Below are 13228 nucleotides of genomic sequence, written 5' to 3' on the forward strand. Positions count from 1 at the left end.
CCGCCGCGCCGCCCCGGCCCCGGCCCCGGCGGGCCCCGGCGGACCCCGGCCCGGCCCGCCGCGCTGCCGGCGGCCCCACGCGCCCAGACCCCGGCGCACCGCGGCGGCCCGGCCCGCCGCCGGGGCGTGGCCGCGCCGGAGCGGCGCTCCCGCGGGCCAATGAGGGCGCCGCGTGCCTGACAGTTAGGCGGGCGCCACCAATGAGGGGGCGGCGGGGGCGGGCGCGGCGCGGCGCGAGCGGCGCCGCAGGCCGGCGGCGGGGGCACTCGGCGGAGGGAAGTGGCGCAGCATGATGCGGCTGTGGCGCTCGGCGCTGCTGCGGGAGCTGCTGCGGCTCAGCCAGCCCGGCGGCCCCGCCGCCGGCCCCGGCCGCCTCCCGCCGCCGCTGGCCGCCCTCGGCGCCAGCCCGCCCGCGGCCCGCCGCGGCCCGCCGCCGGCCGCGCGGGGCTGGTGCACCCGCTCCGAGGGCGCCCTGGAGGAGCCGGGCAAGGCGGCGCAGCAGCCGCCGGCGGCCCCCGGCGAGCCCCCCGCCGGCGGCGGCGGCGGCGCCAACAACAACCACGGCGGCGGCAAGGAGCTGGCCGGAGGCGGCGGGGGGGAGAAGTGAGTGCGGCGGGGCGGGGCGGGGCGGCGGGATGCGGCGGCGGCGCCACGTGAGCGCCGCCCCCGCGCGGGGAGGGCCGCAGGGGCTCCCGCTTCCCCCCGGCGGCGGGGCTCGGGGCGCGGCGGAGGGCGCGGCGGGCCGCGGGCGCCCGGGCGGCGCGGCCTCGGCAGGGCCCGCGGCGGGCGCGCAGCGGGGGCCTCCGCGCGGGGCCGCCGCCGAGGAGCGGGAGCCGCGCGGCAGCATCCTGCGGGCGGCGGCGGCCCCGGAGGCGAGGCGGGTCCCGGCCGCCTGTGCTCGTTCGTGGCCGCCGCGCGCCCGCGGCGGGAGCTGGAGCGGCCCCCGCGGGAGCGCGGCGGGCGCGAGCGCGTCGCCTCCGTGCGGTGCGGGCGGCAGCGCCCCGGGGCGGGGGCCGTGGCGAGGCAGGCGGGGCGGCGGCTCGCTGGGCGCTCCGGTGGCCCCCAGCGCGGTGCGGCTCTGCGAAGTCTCCTGGATCGCTCCTCATCTCTCTCTCTCTCTCTCTCTCTCTCTCTGTTTTTTTTTTTTTTTTTTTTTGTCTCCTAATTCGTCCGGTAGCTTTTTGAGCCTGTGTACACTTAATCTGTTTGATAACCTCGCACACGAAGTTTGACAGCTGAACTGCGAGCCCTGTGCAGACTCCCCTTTGTGCTAGTTTGGGACCTGCCCCTTGGCTCTCCCCGAGGCTGCCCACGTGTCTTCGGTGTCTGCGCTCTGTGTGGGGAGGCGGAAATAAAATCTGTAAAACTAGGCCTTTTTTTTTTTTTTTTTTTTTGATGCTTTGCCACACGTATTAGCTGGAAGAAGAAAAGCAAAAAATGGAGGGAGTAAGACGAAGGAAGGGTATGGTGCTTTAACAGTGAGCAAAGTCACTGTTAACCTACTGCTGGGAGGTAATCTGGAGGAGATTCCCCAAGGTCAGTCTGGAAGGCTTTAGCCCTTAGCTTGTTAGTGGTTTTAGTTTTGGGAGAGTTTTTTTTTTTTTTTTTTTTTTTTTTGTACAAGCTAGTGCTCATTCAGTCTGGTGGCAGGGGAAAGAGTCTATCTTGTTTTTATTTCCTTTCACTTCTCACCAAATACTTTCCTGCTTGGCTTGGTTCAAGCCTTTTGTTTCAGTGGGTACAGCCTTTTTTGACAGCAGAAATTATGCTTGATGCCTTTAAACACGTTTTTTTTTTTTGTTTTTTTTTTTTAAAAAGAAAAGTCTGTACACATACATGTTTTATATAACCAAGTATAACAATACATATCATATATATATTTCTATTGTTATTAGGTTGGTATATTGTCGTGTATGAAGCCTGTCGCTTGAATTGTTTTTATGCCCAATGGAACAAAGAATCACTTTTAAGGTTGTTCAAGCAGGTGTGATCTATAAAGTTGACACATTCATTTTCAGTGAGACATACAATGAGATGTTTTCAATGGCACATACAGTGCCATTAACTTCAAAAAACCCACCTTGCCTTGAGGGTTTTTCTTTGATTTATTAAATAATATGAATTTCATAGTAATCAATATGTTGGAAAGGTGATATATCCAAAAGATGATGTTTTCTTAAACTCAGTATTTATAACAACTTCCATCAATTAGGGAAATAGTTTCATTTCTAATACATTTGGAAAAGCCGTAAAGTCACAAACCAATTAAACATTTTTTTTTCATTTCTTTTTTTGCTTTGACAAAAGAATGTATTTGAAAGTTAGATGCTTGTTCTCTGAGCCTTACCACAAAATATACAAAGAACAATTACCTAAAGCCTTGAAAAAGGGATAGCTATGCATTTAGTTATGAACAAATTAAAAACTGGCAGTGTTTTTTTTTTTTTTTTTCAGTTCAGGCTGTGCAGGAATTCCTGGTGGCACATTAGCCAAACTTTTGGCTAATATGGATCAGCCAAACTGCTGGATACTTCCATTTTGCCTTTTTTTTTTTTTTTTTTTAATGCCAAATTGTGAAAATCTTCCTTAATCAACTGTATGAGGTATGGAATATGTGGAAATAATTGCTGCGTTGAGTCAGGGTGTAGGATTTGGAAGGAATGTGAAGATCTCTCAGATGCTGGACTGAACTGACAACTGGCCTAATCTGGTCTGTGTTGCAGTGCCTTGCCTTCCCCATCCAGCATTCACACTGTGTGTTTTGCAGGTGGATTGCAGACAGCTGTCTTTTTTTTTTTTTTTTTTTTTTCCTTTTTTCTTCTTCTTCTTCTCCTCCTCTTTAGCGCTTTTATTGTAAAGTCATGGTTCCAGGATAATGGAATAACCTGCAATGTCAAAAGATAGAACTGATATTTTTATTGCTTTGCTTGTGTAACAATCTTGTATACACAGAGTAGTAGTTACAGGTAAAAAGTTAAAATGTTTCACGTAGAGACTGTGCAGAAATGTAGAACAGATTAATACCTTATAGGGAATAGCGACTAAACTAGGGGGCCTGTAGCTAGGGAAATAACTAGGATCGTATTGCATAAACTGTTTATTCATCCAGGTCCCCTTGCACATATTTTCCTAAGCATGTACCCCCCCTACTCCTTTATTCCATTATTTTCAACCTCCCGTGTACATATTCACATGAGACGTAATGCATTTTGGAAAAGAAAAATATTTGAGATTAACCTGAGAATTGGTTATATACCACTAATTTTGACTAACGAAGGCTGTGGATTAAATTGTAATCATATCTATGGTCATACCTAAATGTTTAAGAAACAACAATATGGTAATTAATTATAAATGTGTAGTCTTTAAGTGTCTGTTTCTACTTTCAGTATAACTGTGTTGTTCTTTCTACATCTTATATTAGACAGGTGTAGGACCAAACATAGTTCATTTTCCTACAAGCTGTTTTTAAGTTACGAGGGCTTTAGTCATGTAAGAGGAAGGAGCAAAACTTGAGCAAGTCTGACTTTTAAAGTACACTTAAATTATAGTAGTGATGGGTACTAGTTTATGGAATACAAAAAAATGATTAGCAAAGGTGTTTCATCGCTTTCTTCTTAGAGTGGCAAGGGGATAGTAGTGCTCCTTTTTAAGGACAGGAATAAATCTTGGAAATATCTTTTAAAACTCATTTTACTTTGATATCCAGGCCCGTTTATAGAGGAATAACTATGTAGTATCAGACTGTGATTCATTTCACCTTGACTCTGCTGACAGTGTGTGGATACAGTAACTTGCAGATGCAAGAAATTGTATTTTACCTTGGTTTCCATCACACCATTGATAATTTCCTTAGAGGCTAACTAAAGCTTTGAAGTAGCAACTCTTTTTCTTCCAGCAAAAACGCTCTGATTTCTGCTTTGGTATGAAGGTTTATAAATACAGCTTTTTCTGAATCTTGCAGAGTTCTTAGGTAAACAGTTTCCCACCATTGTTGATGGGCTCAGTGCCTGACTGTGCACGTGGACAGGAGCTAGTACTTTGGTGACATGACAGGCATTCATGTTTCAGTGCGGATCAGTTATCTGTAGTATTGTGGCAGGTTCTGTGGGGTACCTGCTTTATAGAGAATAACTTCAGATTGCTTGTTGCCACTTATTGTAACTTCTATTTGTTGTGAGCTTATGTTGATATCTTATTGTTAACCATGAGGTCTGATACTATTATCAATTTTGTCTTATCTTTATTTCATCAATGATTTTGTAAATCTTGTTCTGCATTTTATCCAGTTACCGAAAGTGTAAAGCATGAATGTTTTTCTAGGATAAGGCTTCCTTGCTCTAGCCATTCATCCCTATTAGATAGCAGAAGTGATAGTTTCATCAGCCAGTAAACAGCCTGTGTGAAATGAATTGGCAGTTTCAGTCCATCTATTTATGGATAATCTATAAGATGGTTGTCTAAAACAAGAAAAAGCACCCACCTTATAACATAAAACAGTTTAAGTATTAAATAAGAAAGAATTGTAATTCAGCTTTAACAAAAAATAAATTGTCTATGTAGGACCTCTGTGGGTCTGATAGGGATAGCAAAATCATTGCACTTCTGCTTTTTGCATGCAGCTTGTGAAAAGTGGAGCATCTACCATACTCTAATCTACGGAGTAGAGCACCACTGAAGAAGTCTAGTTGTAATATCCTAGTGCTTTATTATTTTCCCTTTACATTTTGTATTTTGTCAGAATTTGGAGTGACTCACAAAGCACAGAATAAACTGGAATTTCCTCTTTACCTTGACTGTGAAAATAGGAAGTTCCCTTGACTTCAAAAACATAGCTCATTACAACCTGTGCTGAACAACACTGTCTTGCTAAGTGTGCTCATGGTGCCAAAACATTGCTTTTAGGTTAAGCAAACATTAGTTACTGACATCATTGACCTGATAAACTGCAGAGCAAGCTTTTCCACCTCTATTTAACTGATAAACTTTATCAAAAGATGGACTATTTGAGAAAGAGTAATTTTCTGTAAATATATTGAATGCTCTCCTCTTTGCTTTGGCAGTCAGTGCAGATCTATTGTTAAATTAAGCTGACTGACTCAATATGGAGCAGCAGCAGATGCGAAAGATATGGAAACTATTTCAGGAGAAAGTACATATGTTATGAAAAGTGCACATCTACTAGATGCAAATCTTAAGAAGAGGCAGAGAATCTTGGTAGAATGTTTGAAGTCTTGTTCTGCACCCTTCCAAGGAATTTCACTTTTGGGACGGCTGTATAATTCTGAGTGATAGTTAGACAACTTTTAATGAAGTTGCTTATCAGTTAAAATTTCTTAATATGTTTGCAAATTTTCTTTATTTTTGTTTGGTCAAAGTGGAATATGTATCTGAATGTATGCTGTCAGATCTCCAGCAATCTAGTAACAAGTCTTGTAGCAGAGACATTGCATAAAACATTAAAATATTCTCAGCACTTAGGAGAGCTTACCTATTTATACAGAGCGTTCAACTAAAATCCAGAGATGAAGACTAAATATGTTGTTTGGCATAGCTTTAAGAAAAGTATAGCGCTAAGATGCAGATGTGGGGTGAAAGTTCTGTTGGTGTGTTGGTGGTTCTGGTTCTGTTGGCTTGTCTGGAAATGCTGTTTCAAAAGATTGGAACTGCAATGTGCAAAATGGATGACTTACATTTTCTTCAAGAAAAATGCTGTTCAGTAATTTGCTTGAGGTAGTTGCAAGTGTTTGTCTTGGTTGAATTGCCAGCCTGTCTATGCATTAGTCAGCCGGACTAATCCAGACTGAAAAACAAGGAAAGTTCTGTTGCCTTACAAAGCTGTCTTCTGTTCTTAGTATGTAGGTATTAAATTGGAAAATAAGTGAGATTTTTACTACTGTTTTTTATTGCTAGTTGTGAGGAAAGGAGGGAGATGGCTATAATCAAAAAGGCTACCTTCAGATTTTAAAAGGTATTTAGATATAATTAGTTTTTTATTAAAAATAATTAATCATCACTCTGACCTGTTGTTGAACTAGAGTAAGGAGAGGAGGAAGGATTAAATCTGCCTACAAGGTTGCATTGGCCCACCTAGGTTCTATGTCTAATAGCAGTATTTATTATTGCACTTACAACCCAGAAGTCTGAGAGTCATCTTTTTTTGCAGTTCAGAGAATTTTAAATCACGTGAGAACTTTCATAATCTGTTTTTATTTTTTCCCTCCCCCGCTTTTACACACATGCGCACATGCTCTCTCACTCTCTCAAGCAGAGTTATAGTTTTAGGAAATAATTTATCTATTACAGCATAGTAACAAATTATTCCTAATATTACTAGATTATAAGATTGATCTTTAAAATTGGTAGCTAATAATGTAAGACTATATACTATCCATTTTAGTTAGACTACATTTTACTAGAATATGATTTTTATTTTTATTTGCCAAATATTAAAATACTGGTTTTGTGGAAGTTGACTTTGTCTAGAAAGAAATCTAAGCACTTCAGAGGACTGAAAGGATTTATCTGCCTGTGTGGAAGTGTATACTCCCGAAGTAATATTCCAATAATCTGTTGTAATATTCCAATAATCTGTTGCAATATGTTAGTTACAAGGGAAGTATAAAGAGTTGAGTATAGACTTACATTTCCTACCTGCTGTAAGAATGTCAAGGAAAGATGAAACTCTGAGGTAAGACTTTTATCAAGCTTCAGAAGGTTTTGAAGGATCATGGCCTTCTTGGAAGGAGTCTTGATACTTTTTCTGGTAGATTTCTTTCACTTAAAATGGAGATCTAAGTTATGAAAAGGTACAGGCTTGTTAAACAGTACATCTCATGGAAAAATTTAAAGCCAATGTAGTATTATTACTCACTGATCATCAGAGGTGAACCTGTACTGCATGTTAGCTCTGCTAAGGCTGCGTGCTGAGAGCTGCTGCTTCTGGGGTCTGAGCTAGTTTAGGTTACTGTACTCTGCTGCGGATGGCTCTGCCTGCTTTCACTGTAACTGATGCGACTTACGCAGGCTTTTAGGAGGACAAAAGCCCTTCAGGTGTTTCTTGCATCTTGATTTGAATCATTTCCATTAACTGACAACCTACTGGTCTATGGTCAACTTTCTTTTTTAAAAAATGTGATTTATAAAAACTGAGTTTTGAAGAAAATACACATGCATCATCTCTTTTTCTAGTCTGTGGAATTGTGTCAGTCGGCTCTTACAGTGTTGTTAGGAGATATGGAAGTCTTTGAGTCTTAGAAATACTTCACCCTCTGTGCAAGTTCTATCTTATGTACCATCACAAAGAGAAAAATGTGATGAATCTGCTGCCAACTTTCTAAATATAATCTTGGAAATAAAGTAAGAGTCGTATTTACTGGCATGTTTACAATAACAAACAAGTTATTTTAACTATATCATATGTATGCTTCTTCTGATAGTACCATTTTTTTGTGTCTAAAGCTGAATTCAACTTTGATTGCAACATCCTTTGAAATTAAGGGTAGCAGTTATATTGATAACAAACATTTTGTAAACAATGCAAAAATGTATGTATATAAATATACATACATATATGTGTGTATATAGATATGTGTGTATATGTGCACATGTGTGCATACACATATGCATATTTATTCGTGTGTTTGTATGTACACATCTACAGTAAATTAATTTGTGCCTATGTTTTTTTTTTTTCTTTCTTTCTTTCCAGCAAGGTGAAGCAAGGTCTCCTGCCTAGCTTGGAAGATCTTCTCTTCTATACTATTGCGGAAGGGCAAGAAAAAATACCAGTTCATAAATTCATTACTGTAAGTTTACTGTTTCAAAGTGCTGTATGAGAACTATTGGAAGTTTTTATCATTATTATTATTTAACATTCCAAATGCAAAAAATATGATGAAAATAACTTTTGTTATGCATGGTTAACCACAACAAGGGTTGTGACTTTTTTTTCTCCCAATGTTGTCTCCGAATCAAGTAAGAGAACTACCAGGATTGTACTAGTATTGTTGTTCACTTACACACTGAGTGTGAGAGTATGCTTAAAAGGGTCTATGTGCCTGGCTGTGGCTGGGTCATATTTATGAATATGTAAAGTGTAATTGGACTGCCATGAATATTAAAACTGATCTTTTGACATCAGAAGTAGCCAAAATGGCAAAAGGCTCAACAGAAAGTATCAACATGCCCTTATGTTGATGGCTATGTAGTAACAAGTGTCTCTTCTTTTGGTAAATAAGACTGAACAATAGAGAGCTTTATTGTAATAACATATCTTTTCATTTTGGTAATTATTGTTTTATTGTAATAGGCACTCAAATCTACAGGATTACGTACATCTGATCCCAGGTTGAAAGAGTGCATGGATATGTTAAGACTGGCCCTTCAAACAACTTCAGATGGTGTTATGCTGGACAAAGACCTTTTTAAAAAGTAAACTTTCTGTTAATAATGTTACTGCACAATTCTGAATGGATGTTGTATGTATATTGTTGACTGTTTTCTTAGGAGAGACATAGGATATATAAATCAATGTATAATTAGAAAGAGGGTGAAACACACAGTCATACTGATGCTATTTTCATATTGTTTGTTCTGTGGTTTCAGGAAATGTAGCAGTGTCTCCACGGGAGTTCTGTATATCAGTGTTACTTGTGTGTATATATGATCCCATACTGCAACTCTGAGTTGAGTGCCAAATAAATTAATTGGTGCAACATGGTATATTCAGTATGAGCACATGAAACTTCTCACTGCATCAGCAGTTTTTAACCTTCTGGTATTGAGCTGCTACTGTGTAACATAAAATTTTTCACAGAATTTTTGGCATTGAGTTAAGAGCATGTGTGGGGTTAACTCTAAAACTGAATACTTGAAAAATAGAGAGGTGAACTAAACTTTAAGGCATGTAGAGATGAGAACACTTAGAGCTATAGACATTGCTTTGGACTGTTCTGGAAAGATGTATGTGTGGTATTTTATTGATACTTCTGTTTAAGAAATGTCTGTAGTCAGCTAAACAGTATAAGCACTGTCAGCTTATCTTCCAAGCCCATTCATCCTGTCCCCTATTTACAGTTTATTTTGTGTGCTAGAGATTGTAAATTTGGGGACTCATATCGGGAAAAGGAACTTTTAGAATGTTTTTGAGCCTATACTTCTCTGTTCCCTACAGGGCAAGGAAAATAATACCTAAAAGCTACTTCTTTCATGAAGTTCATGAGTGTGCATTTTTCAGAATGGTACATTTTTATTATTCTGTATTGGACAAACATTTTTTAAAGTGGTGAAATAACGCTATTTAGTGCTATTTTCATATTACAGAGTTAGAAACCTTCTGGTGTGTGGTTGGATTTGAAAAAACCTCTTGCTGTTGTGTGTTACATCTGCACCAAAAGGGCTTACTTGTATTGGTAGACTACAAATTCTGTGTAGGCAAGGGCTCTATATTTTTAAAACAACAACAACAATTGCTAGTTAGAGGCTCGAAAACTGGATTGTGTTCTGTGTCGTATTTCTAGGATTTGGATCCCCTATATTAGGGAAGTGCATGCTTCTATGATAACTTTTTGAAAACTTACATGGTTGCTTCTTGTGTAGGAAGAGTTTTTATGTAAAGACTATAGAGAGTATGGAAAGGTGATCCCTTTTCATGTAGCAGATTTTCCTTCACATCAGGAGGCATTCTCAACCTGTTTTTAGAAAAACAGATTTTAAAAAAAAATTAAGTTACCTGCTCCTCTGAGGTCTTCTGCATATGCAGTTTTGAAACTGAGTTCTTTGTTTTTACTGGTTTTAATTTTCTTATCCAAATGTTTAAAATTTGAAATATAGTCACTTAACTGCTCGCCTGTCACTTACCTCAGGACTTTGAAACTTCAGTTCCCAAATATAGGAGTTGATGAGGTAATTCTCCTTTTGAATTTGAATTCAAAGCTGTTAAAGCAAATAAAGCTGCAAGGGTAAAAAACATTGAGTATCAATAGCAGAAGCTTGGCTAAATCAATCAAACCCAGTCCAAACTAGGTCATACATCTGTATTTTGTAGCTTCAGAAAAGTAGCTTAACAATTCTTTACTTGTTCTAAACAGTAGATTGCAGTTCAGTTAAAATTGAAAAGCCAAAACATTCACAATAAGGTTAATGCTCTGCATTTTAAAGGACAAAAAAAAAAAAAAAAGTTAGAAGAAAATCTCCATGTTACCAGCAAAAAGACTTGGATTTTTCATTTTTTATCTCCAGAGCTGCTGCCGTTGAAGATTTTCTTGACGCGCGTGTTTCGGAGAGAGAGCTTGACAAATTTATTGAATCAACTGCTTATGATGTATCTATATAACGTAGTACATAGTCCTGGTAGCATGATATCTCATTGAGGGGGGCTTACTTAGTAAAAGAGCAGAACAGCATTCCAGTTGGCTTAGGGTGTGGGGTTTTTGTTTGTTTTTTTTGTTTTGTTTTGTTTTTTGCACTCTCCGTGTAGCTATGGTACTATATTTAAATGTAATAATCTAATTACTGTTAGGTAAAACTTAATCTTCAAAATTTGTTTGATTGATGCACTCTAATCTTCCTCATGAAGTGTGTGTATGTTATGACATATCCTAATATTTAGATCTGTGTTTATAACATTTTAGGTAATCTGTATGAAAATTCCTAATAATCTTTTTAAACAATCCTCCTGTGCTTTCCCATAGCTTTTTCTTTAACTTGCAGCACTTTGCTAACTGGACCTGTGAAAACATTTTTCCTTAACTAGTAATAGTAGTCAGTGTCTGTGACAAAAAAGGAGGGAGAAAAAAAGGCTGTGAGGCATTCAGAATAAACTTATTTTCAGAAGAGCGTAAATTTGAAAGAGATTGTAGCTATTGAATACTATGTGAGTTTAAATTTGTTTCAGAGTAACTTATGTAGCCTATATAGACTTAGCCTTTGTCAGAAGGCACTGCCTGTCCCACTTTATTGACCTTGAATTGTGGTCTTGCTAGCCAAATCTCCTCTGATCTGCTGCTAGGAAGCAGCAATCTGGATATGTTCCATTCTAGGCATAAACCTAACAATCTGTTACTAGATTTCAGACTGGCTTTTATATTTTCTGTGGACCTATTATGCTCCTCGCTTAATCTAGATAGCAAATCCTGAAAACTTTCATTTTAGAGATACTTAACCTAGATATTAATAAATGTTTTTATCCTATTAGTTTAAGCGATTAAAAAGCTTTTGTGACTGAAGATGTAGAAGGCTCTTTAGCTGTGTAAATATTAATCTTATTTATCAAAAACTATTAGTCTTGCATTTATTTTCTCTAAAATGTCTGAATATGTTAAACATTTGTACAAAACTATTTTTGATAGATGGAAGTGAAGCTTTACATTCCTTACTGTAGTGCTTATAGTATAACTGTTTAAACAGAAAGATTTATCAGGTTCTCGTTCTACTGTATAGATAGTTTAACAACTCCCTGTAAACTGTAGGAGTTCAGAGTAAGTTTTTAGCAGATTTCTACTTTGTGTACCTTGCCGCTGAAAGGAATAATGAGCAATCTGAGCCAGAACTCAAAATAAGAGGAAAATATCTTGGGATAAATATAACAAGTTGTAACCCGAAGGAACAAGATGGTCCCAACTTTGTGCTAGAGTCTGAAGACTCATTCATAAAACTCATCTTAATATTTTTTTAGAAGGTTGTGGGGAAAGGGGTTTGCTGAGAGCTTTTGGTTGTTGGAGGGGTAGTTTATTATAAATTTGAAAGGATTATTTTATCCATCTCAAAGATGAAGCTAGCAAATTCATTATAAACGTTGCAAAGAACAGATGCACTGCTTTCTTATTTGCCTCTAGAATATTCATGAGAAAGTCACCTATGAATGACTATTCTCTGTGCTCATCCATCTTTCTGATAGGGGTTCATTGAATTTAGTCTCTAAATTACTCTTTTTATAGAAAATTGCAGTATACATTCCTCTGAATTGTATCTTGCTGCTGATGAATGGATGGATGCAACATGTGCACAAAATAGACATAAAAATTGAAGGGTCGCTCAGAGTCCCCGATGAGCATACCACTGTTGTCTTCACCTTGCTTTGTTTTGACCTTTTATTTGTGTGAAGAGCAGTATGATAGTATGTAGCTTAAATGTACTAGGAAAATGTAGCAGTTTGGGGAGGTGTTTTCATAGAGGAAGAAAGCATCTGAGAAAGAAAGAATAACTGTGTGTGGGGGGATGGTAAGTGCTATGTGGCACTTTCTGTTTGACTCTAGAGAGACCTTTACATATACAAATAAAAAATACATGAATAAATGTAAAAAAATTACTTTATTTAAGATTTCCTTCCTATGATTTTTTTTTCCATATTGTTGCATTCTTCCTGAGCCTCAGACCCTTCCTCTCTGGGGATACTTGGAATGTAATTTAGAAGCATCAGTGGGGAGATATCAGGTGCAGAAGATAAGAGGCTGTTAAGATTAGTGTACTGTGCTGACTGAAAATAATACTACCCCATTGACTGGAGCCTACTAAGACCCTCATAGCTTTTCCATGCAGTAATTGTTTCAAATATGCATCTATGTTAATTCAACCCCTGTATTTAATCTGTTTGCTAATTCATTTGATTTGCCTGGATTAAGACATAACAAGGATAAATACCCAGATACTGTCCTAGCAGAAGGCTAGGAACCATATCTGCTTGCAGAAGTATGGTAATATCTTGAACCAGCGTAGCCATTTGTGTAATGGGTACCAATCTCTTGCTTAATAGTTACTGAAGTGAGCATATTAGACTTGGTGTAGAGTGGTAAGTGTATAAACGTGTGTCCTGTTGTTTCAGAAGTGCAGTATGATATCAGAAGACTACATTTCAATGCCTACTGCCTTCCAATTGTTTTGCACACTGTATTGTTTAGTCTTTCTGAAGTTACGAGAACTCCTGATTTTTTTTTCTTAGAAGAGCTTTTAGCATTGTCTGAATGATACAAACTATGTTGGAGCACATCTGAAGGTTAAACCTCATGTATCTGTATGTTATTTTTACTTCTGCACACATAGCTACCAGAACTGGTATTAATTACTTTTAAAAGGGGGATGTTCCACCTGGAGTTAGGTAACTGTGATTGGAGGCTGCTGGGAACAAAAGTGAACAGAATTTTTGCAAGCCATATAGCTATGAAAAAGGAATAGATAAGCCTGACAAAGTACAATATAAATTACTGTTTTAAAATGGACTAACAAGGCT

At 39.5% G+C, this 13228-nt stretch overlaps 1 protein-coding gene across 3 annotated transcripts in view; it reads left to right on the plus strand.

The window, feature by feature from the left end:
• The first annotated feature begins 255 nt into the window (after positions 1 to 255).
• The window catches only part of GLS (glutaminase), a 57383-nt gene continuing 44410 nt past the window's right edge, over positions 256 to 13228 (plus strand). The window contains exons 1-3 of one of the 3 annotated variants that reach the window (XM_062578492.1): positions 256 to 603; positions 7712 to 7808; positions 8312 to 8433. In XM_062578492.1, the coding sequence (XP_062434476.1) occupies positions 290 to 603; positions 7712 to 7808; positions 8312 to 8433 (533 nt within the window). In that variant the 5' untranslated portion in view covers positions 256 to 289. Of the gene's footprint in view, positions 604 to 1445; positions 1537 to 7711; positions 7809 to 8311; positions 8434 to 13228 lie in introns of those variants that run through there. The other 2 variants (XM_062578489.1, XM_062578491.1) reach the window with 2 other exon arrangements.

This window comes from Rhea pennata, chromosome 6 (assembly GCF_028389875.1).
Source record: "Rhea pennata isolate bPtePen1 chromosome 6, bPtePen1.pri, whole genome shotgun sequence".
Classification (NCBI taxonomy): domain Eukaryota; kingdom Metazoa; phylum Chordata; class Aves; order Rheiformes; family Rheidae; genus Rhea; species Rhea pennata.